Here is a 14,832-nt window from a genome sequence, read left to right as displayed (position 1 = left end):
CATCCAAGAGTGGTTTGCACCTCTCTGCAGAAATGGAGAGGCTCTCCAGGCACCCTCTGGCGTTCGAATAACACGCAAAGGTTGAGTTTTGTCCCCTCTATCTTCTGTAGCACGAGGCACCTCCACGCCAGTGAGCGACCCAGCCCCCAGGCACAGAGGAAGGCTCAGAGCCCGTATCCTCACTGGATGCCAAACACTGCACTAAGGGACAAGGAAGGAATAAAGCTGAGGCCACCACCCGCGGGGAGGGCACAGGCTGGTGAGAGAAGCACAAATATAAACTAGTGATGACAGCCCAGTATGATCCGTGCCAAAGAGCTGAGTCCCAAGTCTCGCAGAGTTAGGGTCCAAAGCCAGCACAGAAGGCGAAGTGGTACCCAAGGTAGAGTTAACAGTACTCTTCTAAGTACCTTATGGTTTTTGTGCTTTTCTGTAAGTTCAATGTGGCCATTTCTTCTCTCCTGAACCCCGCTGGGTTGAGCACAGTTGCGTTTGCTTATTTTGGGGTCCCTGCTGTATAATGACATCCAACTGAAAAACCAGGCTCGCTCTCAGGGAGTGAGAGACTTGCCCTGTTTCAGGTGGAGGAAGAAAGGAAACAGCAGACACCCGATCTCCCGTCACGCCACCCCCCGACCCCGGCCTACCCCCCGGCCACATGCTCCTCGGGGAGATGAGAGGATGGATGTGTGATTTAAGCTGCATGTCCTTAGCTTCTGTTTCTGCCGTGTCCGCAGGCTCAGTGCGCACGAGTGAAGCGTGTGCGTGGTGTGCCTGCACGTCACGGAGATGACTGATTAGGACAAAGGTCCGGGAAGGACAGACGTGGCTGGGGAGGTCAGAATGAGCTGCACAGAGAAGGTGCTGGTTAAGCTGGGGCTTCAGGAATGAGTAGGACACAGGTGGCAGGGACAAAGCAAATGCCAAGCACGGCAGTAAAGAACGTGGCATATTTAGGCAACAGGCTACCACTGAGGAACAGGATGGCTGAGAGATGGGAGCTAAGCCTCCAGAGTGGGTACCAAGTGAAGGAACCTGAGTCAGGTATCGTGAGAAGCTTCTGAAGGATGAGAAGTCTCCAAGCTCATGATCTGAGGGGAGCTGGGGGATGACAATCTTATCTTCCAGGGGCTACTAAATAAAGTGGAGAACATGGCTGGGGGGCTGTTTCCACATCGGGACACAGTCCATTAAGGCAATTGGGAACTTCCGGCTGGAGGTGCCTAAACTCCATTGGAAGTCAGTGACCCAATCTCAGGCGTCAGAGCAGGGTGGGCGATTTGGATCGTCAGTCAGTGTATGTTGGAGGACGATGGTGAGGTGATCAGATCCACGTCCCACGTAGTAGGAGCCCGTGTGTGGGCACTGGCTGCTTCTGTCACTCACGGGAGCTCCCGCCCCTCCTTCCACAGGTGGACGGTGAGGCCACAGGACGGAGTGACACGACCCGCAGGAGCCCTTAGTCAGAAACGCACCGAGGAAGAAACTCAGGGGAAACCAACAGTTCAGGGACAAAGCCAAGAAGAGGAACCAAAGGCAAGAATTAAAAACATATGAGAGCAAACAAGAGCGAACAGGGTCTCAGGAGCCAAAGGAAGTGAGAGTTTCAAAGGAGAGTGAATCAGCGTAAAGATAAGTAAAATAAAGAGCGAGAGGCATGCTCTGGCTTCAGAGGTTGAGAGGCTACCCATGACCTTGGCAAGAGCGGTCGTGATGAAGTGCTGGGGGTGGAAGCCGCTACAGAGGGCTGCAGAGGACCTGCGGGAGGAGGTGGGGAGGGGGAGGAGGAAACCCCTCCGAGAAGAAGTCTGACTGCGGAGGCGTGAAAGGGGATGGTTATCTGAGGGAAAAGCAGGGCTTGGTTTTCTCAGCCGTGGAACAAAGCAAATGGAAATCTATGCAGCAGACTCTACCTCTGCCATTTTAATTAGCAGCTATTTGATCTTTCAGATCCTCAGTATGCTATGGGAAGCTCTGGTTTCATGTTCTAATCCTTTTGCCTTTTTATTTTCCATTTCACGTACTATTTCCATCATTTCGTTCTCCTGTGAGAAAGCTGGAAATTGGAAATTTCCTGGAGCATTCAAAGGCTGAGCTCAACTGAGGTCATCTCACAATCAACCCCATCTTGATATGTCTTCCCTGGATCCAGAGTAAACTTTTTTAGGACATGAAATTGGAGGTTGGTCCCTAAAGAAACTTTAAATTCTGCATATCACCTTACATTGGGGTGGTAGTTTTTAGTTAATGTATTTTCACACCCATCGTTTCATCTCATTCTTACAATGACCCTAAGAGGGAGGAAAGAGCAGATAAGCTTATACTCATGTTATAGATCAAAACAACGGCAAGCAAACAAACAAAATGCTGGAAGCTCTCCAATGCACACAAGGTCACGTTCTTTCCCCATCCTCTCTTTTTTCAACTACGTGATCAGTGGCAATGATGGCTTGACTCTTGATTTGTAAAGGACATAATAATACCCCATTTGGATATATCTCCATCATAGATGAGAGAGAGAGAAAAAGAGAACCTGAGTACTTTTGCCTGAATCAAGTTGATGCCTGGGCCTTCCCTCAAACCAATTAAGTCAAACTGTCAAAGACTGGCTGAATGGAAAGAAGGCAGCAAGGAATAAAACAGGGGAGCAGGAAAGCAGGGATGCAAAGCTAAAAGCCTGTATTCTAAGGTCCTGCAGGCATAGTTGTGCAGCAAAAATATTCATGAAGTGGGTATGTTTTGCATACTTGAAGATACGCCCCATTAATGCAGTTTAAAATTACAGTTACTAGTAGTATTACTTATATCCCATCTATTTTATAAGACTGTTGTCTCTTGCATTACTCAATATTTAACGAGGCCTCCAACAAAGTAATGATGACTAAATGTCTTGAGGCCATAAATCATATATATACCTCTACGTAGAATATTCGTAATAGCGCAACTCTAGATATGGGAAGAAGGAACAAGGGAAAACTTTCCCAGATCATAATAGACTAGTAAGATGGGAGATCCAGAGAATTTTAGACTGTCAACAGGGCCTAATCTGAAAATTAGCACATTGAGGGGCCTATCCACAGAATCCTCCTCAATGTAGGAATAAGCCTTCTTAGCACCACGGGACAAACTTGGTCATGATCTGCCTCCCAAAAGTTGGTCAGATTTATGACCAAAATGAGGCACTGTGGACAAAGTTTGTCCTCCGCCATTTAGTGAACAAAAGATGTTGTGGCCAAAAAAGCATCAGCCACTGCAGCTGCCCCCAACTGTGCACTCTGAGGGGAATTCAGGATGGAGAAAACAGGATACTGGTCCTAGATATTGAAGATGCACAATAAAGGAAAGATTTCAATAAATCCCACCCCCCAAAAAAAATTTAAAAAAAATAAAATAAAATTACAGCATTGACTGTTATTTTGATGACAAAGAAAGACGTACACAAACACGCCATTTGGCAGAATCCTTATTCCCACAACAAACATACACAGCTACCCCGTGAAGAATTACGGCACGCAGGTACACGCACATTAACAGACATTTACATGCACCCTGTTCATGCAAGGTCTTAGTGGTTAACCACCAATTAAGGGGGCGCATGGTAATTACAGAGCCATAAGGCTGACTCCACAGCCACACGCTGAGATGAGCCCCACGGCAGTACGACAAGATGCTGTTCCCCAAACCACCCAGGTCGCTGTTCCCTTAAATAATGTCAGTGACCTGGAGTTATTTTAGTCAGTAGGTATGTGCCTACTTCCTGCCTGGTTCTAATCCTGGATGCAGACCCCTAGAGGAGGTGGGACAGCAATCAAACAATAATGGCTTTTCCTAGTTTTCTACAAAGGTGGTGCTGGTGGCCCCCGGCCATCAGGTTGTAAGCTTGGCCAGGGCGGATGTGCCAGTTCCCGCTCTGGTATGCCTCCTGATGTCTGCGAGGTGGCGAGCTGGTAGTAAGGATGAAGCTGGAGGTCAGAAACTAGAGCCAACCTGAACTAGTCCATTCCAAAGGCATACTGACAACCTTCATCAGCTTGTTGCTCTGATGCCCTCCAAGGTGGGCTGCCAGATAAAACACAGGACGGCAGTTAAATCTGGATTGTGATAAACAACAATATCCCAAATATTGCATGGGATAGACTTACGCCAAGAAATATTCATTGTTTACCTAAGTCCAAGTTTAATGGGGCATTCTGTACTCTTATTTGCTAAATCTGGCAACCCTACCACCAGGGAAAAACTCCCATAAAGGCTTCCACCACCCAAGTAACTTTAGATTGTTCCATATTTTTATATTATTAATTAGTGCCTATCAATATTTTAAAGATATACTTTCTTTATAACATAGTATACATCTCTTTTTCTGAATCTATCGTATCATTTCTCATGTTGCAAATTAGTAGCATGAGGAAATTTTCTTTAGTGTCTTAAGTTTTTCTTCTAGGAAACAGTATCAATGTCACCGTGATTGACTTATACTTTGTATATTCCATCTGCAACAGTCTCCATGAAGCAGAAATATTGAAAAAGTTTAGATTTGGCATTTGGATCCTTTAACCCAACCTTTCTGAATGCTCACTTTCAGCTGAAAGCCTCTTTAGAAAATAAAATAATGATGTAAATCATATTATCATTATGGACACAAAGGTGGCCCACTGCAGCCCTTCCAGAACACTACAGAACATTTTCACAATCTCAACTGCTCTTTTAAAATAATCTGTTTTCTATTATAAAAAATACTCTAAAAATAGTTCCACATAACACAAGGACAAAGCCATCTGTATGATCTCTCCAAAGAGCTCATATTTCTATAGATTTTATCCCTTTCCAACTGTCCCAACAATTCTGAAATTTAAGAAAGTCACTTATATTTGTCAGACAAAACTCATCAAAATATGAAATTTAATCACTAATATTTCAATTATTTTATATTATTCTTTTACGTCATAGAAGACTCAAATCAAACATGTGTCAAAGTAAACAAAGCATAAAACTGCATTAAAACTCATTACAGAGACTTCCCTGGTGGCGCAGCGGTTAAGAATCTGTCTGCCAATGCAGGGGACACGGGTTCAAGCCCTTGTCTGGGAAGATCCCACATGCCGTGGAGCAACTAAGCCCGCGCGCCACAACTACTGAGCCTGCGCTCTAGAGCCCGCGATCCACAACTACTGAGCCCACGTGCCACAACTACTGAAGCCCGCGCACCTAGAGCCCGTGCTCTGCAACAAGAGAAGCCACCACAATGAGAAGCCCACGCACTGCAACAAAGAGTAGCCCCCGCTCGCGGCAACTAGAGAAAGCCCGTGCACAGCAAGGAAGACCCAACACAGCCAAAAATAAATAAAAAAATAAATTTATTTTTTTAAAAAACTCATTACAAACTTTTTTAAAAAGTTGCATTAAAATGTTTCTACCAATAATTGATCGATAAAACTGAAATGTTAATGAAATAGACATGAATGAAAAATATCCAGCACTCAAGTAAGATGAGCTGAAAGTTGCATATTTGGAAATGTTATCCCTGGTGTGCTTGGAAAAATAAGTTTCCACAGACACAAACAGTGTTGAGAGACTCATCAGAACTGTCACATCAAAACCAGTTTGTATTTTATCTTCTTAATAATGAAGATTTCACTTTATAAGGAAGGATAAAGTTGGAATTAAAGTAGATAAAGACAAAACTTGAATAAGAGAATATGAATGCAGTTAATGTGATTTTTAAACTTCAGTCACTGAAAAGTCAAGAAGAAAAACGAAACCAAAAAAACTGACCTTTGTGTCCGCGTTTGTCACTGGGTTCCACGGGTCTCCATTCAAAAGAGAGGCACTGACCACTTCGTAAGCTCCTCTCCCGTCCCTCGCGCCGGCCTGTTGCACGGAAGGTACGAATCTGCTTCCCAAGTTCTCCCCTGCAACACAAAGAAAAATCTCCATGCTTATTCCAGTCTGGAAGAGTTTAGCATCAGAAGTACGACATCAATGACTCAATGAAAATATCTGGAAGTTGAATAAGGCCAGGGAAACACCATAATCTATTAAATCATAGTCAAGTGTTAAAACTGATTAATTCTCTGTCAATCGAACACAAAAAATTTTGTAACAAAGAAAACAAGAGCTAATTTTTTCCTTCAAGCCCTGTGGCATGTGCTGGGTGATTAGCATCGTCAAAGTATATAATTCTGTCCTTCAACGAGCAACAAAAACCCACGAGCCGTGACTTTTTAAATGATGAATTAATGCTTTGCTTAAGATCAGCTCTATTTAAAGTCTCAGGGCTTTAGCTATATTAAGACTAAATCCATTTACTTAAGTTCCAGCAAATCAGTTAAACACAATGCCAACTCTGCTCTCTGTACTTATGGAGGCTAATTTTATGTGCTTATGGGAGTGATTCTATAGACAAAATTAATTTGTCAAGTTCAGACTGACTAGACTGGTTCACGGAAAAAAAAAAATAAAGTCGTTCTATCAACTATTATGTGATCTTGCTTCCTGGGGTACTGTCAAACCAGCTAATATACTGACCCAGGTTCAGTGTAGCCCCATTTCCATAAACAATCCTAATGGAAAGTGTAACATTTTTCTCTTCTGGAGAATGTATTGCTTTCTTAACAAATACAGTAATTTCTCCGGGCTAGCTCCCCTATGAGGTCACCCTCCTGCTATTCGGTGCGACCACAGTCTATCCCTCAAGGTAAAGGACGGGAGCTGATTCCTCACATGTTATTCCCATTTCTTCAACCAGGACTCATAATTTTCAGACCTGAGTCATAATACCACAGTTTCAAGTTACTAAAGAGTTCGCATTTATTGGGCACAAATGGTATTGAAATTTTAATCCTAGACATTTTACAGGTCCCCAAATACTTTTAAATCCACACCATTTTATCATCCTCAGTGTGGAAGTCTGCAGTTATATTCAGGTTACAAAAGGATTACTACTTGAGTATTAACTGTCTGACACAGCCTCTCTGGAAAATTCTCAAGCTGGTCACGAAGCATTTAAAACTCCCAGTTGTTGAGCGCCAAGGGACCAAGGATGAACCGAAAGTTGGGACTATGGCCAATGGCAGAAGGGATGAGCTGGGGCCGTCGGCCACATGGCGCTCTAGAGGGAGAGAGAGGACCATGGGCCGGGGGAGCAAGGAGAGGAGGGCTTATGGTCTCAGGGCTGGGATGAGCTGAGTTTTCAGGGATGAACGTGTGTTGGAGAGATGAGGGTTCCAGCCGTGCAAGCGGAGGGGGCTGGCTCCAGGTGGTGACATCTGTGGACATTAGTGGAGGGCAGGATGGAGGAAAGAATGGCTGTCTGCACGGAATTCATCAGAAGTCTTTCCTGGCTGCAGAGGGGGCAGTCACTGATGGCACACAGATCTCGAATAAATGAACTTCATCCAGTGGCTTGATTTCATGCCCTCCAATGTGCTCCAAGATGGTGCAGAGTCGTTACAAGCATGGGCTTTGGAGTAAGACACACCCCAGCATCACTACCAACCCGACCACGTATTAGCCATCGGTCCTGGTCCAGTCGTTGGCCTACTTATCTCTTCGTTCACTCATTCACTCACTCACTCATTCACCAACTATCTGTTAAGTGCTTGCCTTGTGATGGGCCCTCTAGACCTGATGTCTTCCATTCAAAAAGCCCATTCTTCCTGCTTCAGCCCAGGACACCCTCATGTCACCTGGAGGCAGCCCCCTCTGCCTACACTGTGGGGACCCTCATCTCTTAAATACAGCTTCGTCCCAGCACACTTGGTTCTCTCCATCCTGTGTGTCTAAGAGAGGGACACAGATCAAGCTGCCCTCGTGATTTGTATTATTATATTGGGAGAGAGACGGCTGAAGGAAGAAGACCATTTCAGAGAGTAACAAGGACCCTGAAACAACAGGGCTACGGGGACACCCCATGCTGTCCTTGTAACTCTTCTGTAAATCTAAAATGATTTCAAAATAAAATTTAATGAGAAAAACAAGGTGGTGGTAGAGTGGGGGGGAGGGGCTACTTCTGATGCACAGGGAGGAGAGACCTTTATTTGTTGGGATGGGAAGCACAGAAATGAGACGTGAAGATGAGAACCTTCCAGCCCCATCCAGAGCCATGGGAAGAACATGTCAGCAGAGGGTCAGCAAGAGCGTTCCTTTTCCATAAAACGAGGCAAAGGGCGGGGAGGCCCGAGGTAAATGATACATAGGAAGCGTGAAGAACACCAACTGGTTTCATCGGCATTGCTCTCTAAGGTTTGCCAAGCCCCGGGTCTCTTGCTCAGGACCCTCAGTGGGATTCCCATGTTGGAATTTACTGAAACAATGTGAGTTCTGATCCAGTTACACAGCTCCTGCAGAGCAGGACTAAGAGTGCCTGCCATTAACTGAACTTATCTTGAAAGAGTGCTGGTGTGTTGTTTGAATTGGATTAAGAAGGCTTTGAAATACCCACAATTATGGGGTGAAAACGGCAGATCCGTCTGAACTTTCCCCTCAGCCAGTGAAAACCATGCCACGTGCCAAGAGTTACCCCGGCTGACATGTTAATCTTCTGAAAAGTCAGGTAAAACTGTTCAGAAAGTGATTGCAAACATTTTCAAATTTCCTCTACATAAACAAACCAATTGGATTATAAGCTACTCCTGGCAGTTCTGTTAGCCTAAGTTTCCAATGCAAGTAGGTTGTTAAATTGAGTACTTAATCGCAAATCCAATTGCCCAAGGCTGGTTAAACCTAAAACCGGAGTCCTGTATCACCCACCACCCAGCCGCAGAAGACGAGAGGGTTTTCATGGTTATTCCAGCCACAATGCTCAAAGGCATGGAAGATTATCACCCAGGCCTCAGAGACCTAGAGAAAATGTCTTTGCATTTAACAGGACTCATTCAGAAGCTGCCTGTCTTAGAAGAAAGAGATGGTGCCATGAAATCCAGGTCTCTTGGTTGCATCACTAGCTTGCCTCTGCCAGTGGGGGAGCCGGGAGAGGCAGCAAGGCCACATCCTTGACTTGGGGGAAGCTGGGCAGGGGACCTTCATGGGGTTTACTATTCGATAATCAAACTGAAGCTGCATGAACCAAATATAAAGAACATTCTTAGTCCCCTGGACCTTTATCCTCCAAGACTCCTAGGAGCAGAGAAAGACAGTTATTTACTCTCCTAAAGGCAAAATGTTCCAACCACTGAACATTTCCCTTTTCACCTACATATTCCAACGTCTTAATCAAAAGAAGTCCTTCGGGGCTGATTTTCCTTCCCCCCTCTAAGAGGCTTTATTTTCTAAATATTCCAAGGAGAATTGAGAGGCAGACTGTGCCAGCACTTGGAGAGTGTTGCGCAACCTTTTAAAGAAATTGAATAACTATACTATTTGCTGAGTACAGTATTTATGATCTATCTACATGGATAATGAAGCCATCTCTCAGCTTTTTAATTGGTTGCACAATATCCCCCCAGCAGTATATGGAGTCAGAAGATGGTTTCTTATGAGCTTTGCTTATATATTTATACACTGGTATTTCTTTTAGATGATGCAAATAAAAATTTTATTTGTGCTGCATGGATAGACAGAATAAATTATACACAGCTGTGAGATATCAGAATGCATTTTATGGAGTGATCTTGTTGACAAACCATAAAAGCAGGCCACACATTCAAGCCCTAGAAACCCAGGGGAAAAAATATGACCTTAGAAAATATACAGTTTGCACACATTTTGTTTTTCCAAATAGTTGGGCATCAACAAAACTCAGTTGACTAAATAAAAAATGTGAATGTCAATAGCTTATCTTGAGGAGGAACTTCCAGCTTTCTGTCTGTTGAGTAACCAGATACATGACTTGTCCTTTTGATAAAATGGCCAGTTTGCCTCAGTCTCATGGTAGAAAAAAAGCATATTAGAATACTTGGGTTCCTACCACAATTATCGTCTGTGACAATCAGCTCTGCTTTCCCATGAGGTAAGTGTGTGCCTTCTTTGCTTGTCTGAGTTTGTCATCTTCAGACCTGATTATGGCTGGTGAAAAGGGAAGTTATAGACCCAGTTCCTTAGGCAAGAATCTTTGCAGCCATGGCTTTTAAGGTCTTGGAAAAGCCAGCAATGAAGACACCCCCCAAAGTGACTTCAGATCCCCCCTCCGTGTGAATCACCCAGAGCCTGGCTGCCCATGGAAGTCTTGCCTCGTTCCTGCTCCGGCCAAGCCTCCTTGGCCTAGCTTACTAAGGGAGGCCCAGACTACCCTAATGCCCACCTAAGGGCTTCAGCTCACCGGAGGTGAAGATTGACACGGAGTTCTGAGATCATGAACAATGAACACCTTGGAGCCACAAGATTTGGCTCTGGTCTTGACTCCTCTTCGATTTATTGCCCTCAGTCAAAGTATGCATCTGAGGTTCTGCCCTCTAAAAAATGGGGACCACATTCTCTCCCCCACTAATTCTCATAGGGTCAAGGAAGCTCAAATAAGTCAGTGTAGTCAAAGGGCTTTTGAAAAGCTTAACGCATAAGATCAGACTAGGATGTCAGAAGCCAAGTTTCCAGACTCCTAGACAGTGGTTCTCCAACCAAACCGTGCTAATAGTGTGAAGATGACAACTTCATATCCATCATTAGAAAATGTGGATATTTAGGTACTTGGCGGGTATCCATTCAAGCTGCCCAATGGGCCACTGGGGTAACAACCTCTGATAAGATTACTAGTCAAGACAAAACTTAAAACATCATGCCTGGAATTCTGGCTTTAAAGGGAAATCACTATCAATCCCTATATGAACCTAAGAGAGGAGAATTAATCTGAGGTACCAAAAGTAGGATTAAGATAAATATTCCTGGGCTTCCCTGGTGGCACAGTGGTTAAGAATCCACCTGCCAATGCAGGGGACATGGGTTTGTGCCCTGGTCTGGGAAGATCCCACGTGCCGTGGAGCAACTAAGCCCACGCGCCACAACTACCGAGCCTGCGCTCTAGAGCCCACAAGCCACAACTACTGAGCCCCCGTGCCACAACTAGTGAAGCCCACGTGCCTAGAGCCTGTGCTCCCCAACAAGAGAAGCCACTGCAATGAGAAGCCCGCGCACTGCAACGAAGAGTAGCCCCCGCTCACCGCAACTAGAGAAAAGCCCGTGCGCAGCAACAAAGACCCAATGCAGCCAAAAATAAATAAATAAATAAATTAATTAATTAACTTTATAAAAAGATAAATATTCCTTAGAAAATCTAGCTGGGGGGAAAAAATTGAGGCAACTATTATGAACTGCAAAAGAATCTGGGGACAAGGTCCTGGAAATGCATAAAGCATTTTTATTAGCTCCAAATATCTGAGAGCTAAAGAAAATCTTATAAAATTGACTGAGCAGCATCTTGGTTCAGAGAAATATGGTGGCAACATTCCCATAAAGGTTAAATATATTTCCTTGGTTCAGATTCCTATCTATAGTCTTATCCAAATAACAACATCAATCTCTCATCTCATCTGCAGACTCCATGGGTGATAATTAGGGATGTGATTTTCATTTTTAATTTTTTAAAATTTTAATTTAATTTAATTTTTTTCTTTATTTTTGGCTGCGTTGGGTCTTTGTTGCCGTGCACCAGTCTCCTCTAGTTGTGGTAAGAGGTGGCTACTCTTCATTGCGGTGCATGAGCTTCTCATTGCAGTGGCTTCTCTTGTTGTGGAGCGTGGGCTCTAGGCACGCGGGCTTCAGTAGTTGTGGCACGTGGGCTCAGTAGTTGTGGCTCATGGGCTCTAGAGCGCAGGCTCAGTAGTTGTGGCACCCGGGCTTAGTTGCTCCGCGGCATATGAGATCTTCCCGGACCAGGGCTCGAACCCGTGTCCCCTGCAGTGGCAGGCGGATTCTTAACCACTGTGCCACCAGGGAAGCCTGGGGGATGTGATTTTTAAATGGTGTAGCTCGAGGATGTTTAAAAAGAACCATGGCAAAAGTTAATCTAAGAAAGAGTAATTTTACAGTGGAAAAACCTGAAAAACACTATGTCACCCAGATGATAAATGTCAACATCAACAACCGTAGTCCTGTACTCTTCATAGGATATGATGAAAATGACGCTTTACCTCTGTGATCCTAATCCCTAAAAACCATAACCCCAATCTAATCTTGAGACAAATGCCAATACAGTGCATCCTACAATAGATTTGACCAGCACACCTCAAAACTATCAATGTCATCGAAATCGTCACAGCCAAGAGAAGCCTAAGGAGACATAATGACTAAACGTATTGTGGAATCCTGCCTGGGACTGAGGAACAGAAAAAGGACATTAGATAAAAAGTAAGGAGACAGGGCTTCCCTGGTGGCGCAGTGGTTGAGAGTCTGCCTGCTGGTGCAGGGGACACGGGTTCGAGCCCTGGTCTGGGAAGATCCCACATGCCGCGGAGCGGCTGGGCCCGTGAGCCACAAGTACTGAGCCTGCGCGTCTGGAGCCTGTGCCCCGCAACGGGAGGGGCCGCGATAGTGAAAGGCCCGCGCACCGCGATGAAGAGCGGTCCCCGCACCGCGACGAAGAGTGGCCCCCACTTGCCGCAACTAGGGAAAGCCCTCGCACGAACCGAAGACCCAGCACAGCCAAAAATAAAATAAATAAATAAAAATAAAAAAGTAGCTATAAAATTAAAAAAAAAAAAAAAATAAGGAGACTGGAATAAAGTATGAACTGTAGTTTAAAATATTATGTCAATATCGGTTCACTAATTATAACAATTGTACAATACTCAGGTAAGATGTTAATAATAGGGGAAAACTGGTTATGGGGTGTAGGGGAACTTTCTATATTGTCTTCTCCATTTTCCTGTAAATATAAAACTATCCTTTAAAATAAAGTCTATTAATAATCATTTAAAGATCTAATCTGCATCTTGCAAGAAGAATGTCATTCTAGAGCAATTCAGTATCAAAAGGCTCAGAGATGAATGGCTGTTATCGCTCATGGCTCCAAATACCAGCAAACTGGAGTCTTTACCTTTCATCTCTCTTCTAACATTGCTATTTGTTCAGATGGAGGAAAGATGCAGTGACTGCCGTCAAGTGAAAAGCATAAAGCAATTGACAAGGTTTCCTAGAGTATAAGAAGGCAGAGGTATGTAAAAGTAGTTGATCCTTAGGCAGTAGAAAGGCCCCTCTAAGTACCTCCAGAGAAGTCTACGGAACATAGACATTTTTTTTTTGGTTATTGTCTACAATGCTCTGAAATGGCACAGAAATTAAAAGTTGGTTTAGGAAGGTGACACCAAGTGACAGTCACATAACTACTTTGATAAAAGTATGTTGAAACAGAACCAGATTTGCTCAGACCCTAAGATTGTAATTATCTACACCGGAAGGCTGAATTATCAAGACACAGCCTCATGTAAGGGAAGAAGCTGCAGTATTTTGAGTCAGAAGAGGCACTGTGCATCCCCCCACAGGCTACATGGACGCTCTTGGGCCAGTCTCCTGCCCTCCTTGATACGCAAATCCTTTACATGTCCAGGAAGGCTACCGACCAGTGTCTACCGCAAAGGGCTGGCAAGAGAGCCAAGTGACATCATGGATGCAAAGCATAGGTGGCTGTCACTTAGCTTAGTTTTTTGTTTGTTTTTTTAAATCAGTTTTTGGAAATAAATACACCAAAATGCTCTTGCAGGTTTTTTTCTGAGTGTTAGGGCTATGAATTCATTGTGTTTCTTCTTTATGTTTGCATGTAACTCTGATTTTTCTATAATCAGACATATTACTTTTACGATGGATAAAAAATTTTAAAAATCAATCATTTGGACTCATGATGACAAATCAACTGATTTATGATGTTTTACTTTCTTACCAGTTTTCCTGGCATCACCGATGCACAGCCCTGGGCATTTCTGAGGACACAGCCCATTTGGAAATAAACGCAATCAAGTACTATGGAACAATTACAATTTTGAAATGATGTTTTATATGTCATTTCAAAATTCAAAGAAAGCTAGTTACTTCCTCCCATTAATGTTTCAAATGGATTCATATCCCAAGCACAAGTTGCCTCTACTACACATAGAAATAACTTTTCATGTCTAAAGTGTCTCCTATCTGTGGGGAGCAAAGTCATTTACAACATTAACTTATATTTTTATATTCCTTTGCTGGTCAGTGGAAGCTAATGCAAGTCCTATTTTATGAATGGTGAAACTAAATTACGAAGTTATATAGGTTATTTCTAATGTTTCCCAATAATAAATGGCAGAATTAATGACAAAACCCAAGCCCTTTGCATTTCAAATGCAGTCATTCACTTTGTCCTTCATCACAGGGGCAAAGACATGCTGCAGGAATTCATCTGTAATATTTTTGGGGGTGGAGGATAGGGGTCAGAATTTTCCAAAATTGACTTTGCAAGAAATAAGGTAAGGGAAAAATGGAACCAATTATTAAAATCTTACCCCAGGAGCAAATTTTGGAAGTGAACAGCAAAAGGGCAAAAATAGAAACTTGTTTATCCCATTCACTACTAGTGAACCTAGTAAACCTACTAGATGGAATTAAACAACAATGATAGAGTAGCCATTTAGCATCTATGCTAAAGACCCCGTGCCACCTGAGGGCACTCACATCCTCGCTGCACCACTCTCATCATCGACCACCTCCTGCTGAAATATACTCCCAACTCAGCAGCACTTAGTGACTCTGGTTTCCTTCCACTTCTTCAACCAGGGCTCTTCTCCACTCATACTCCTTTCCCCTGCCTCCCTTCCTCCTGGGGGGACTTGAACGTCTCCCAAGTCTCAGCTCTTGGAACTGATCTTCCCTCCCTACTCTTACTGTCCCTGAGAGAACTCATTAATTTTTAAACTGATGTTGCCCAAATCAATATTC

The 14,832-nt window shown here is 43.8% G+C and overlaps 1 protein-coding gene across 1 annotated transcript in view; it reads right to left on the bottom strand.

Moving 5' to 3' along the window:
• ADAM12 (ADAM metallopeptidase domain 12) overlaps positions 1 to 14,832 on the bottom strand; it is a 386,617-nt gene that overhangs the window by 311,983 nt on the left and 59,802 nt on the right. Inside the window, exon 2 of the mRNA XM_036827896.1 lies at positions 5,773 to 5,909. Within this exon, the coding sequence (XP_036683791.1) occupies positions 5,773 to 5,909 (137 nt within the window). The remainder of the gene's footprint in view (positions 1 to 5,772; positions 5,910 to 14,832) is intronic.

Source organism: Balaenoptera musculus, chromosome 16, assembly GCF_009873245.2.
Source record: "Balaenoptera musculus isolate JJ_BM4_2016_0621 chromosome 16, mBalMus1.pri.v3, whole genome shotgun sequence".
Lineage (NCBI taxonomy): Eukaryota > Metazoa > Chordata > Mammalia > Artiodactyla > Balaenopteridae > Balaenoptera > Balaenoptera musculus.
Note: the sequence above shows the minus strand (reverse complement) of the source record. Positions and strands in the feature narration are given on the sequence as shown.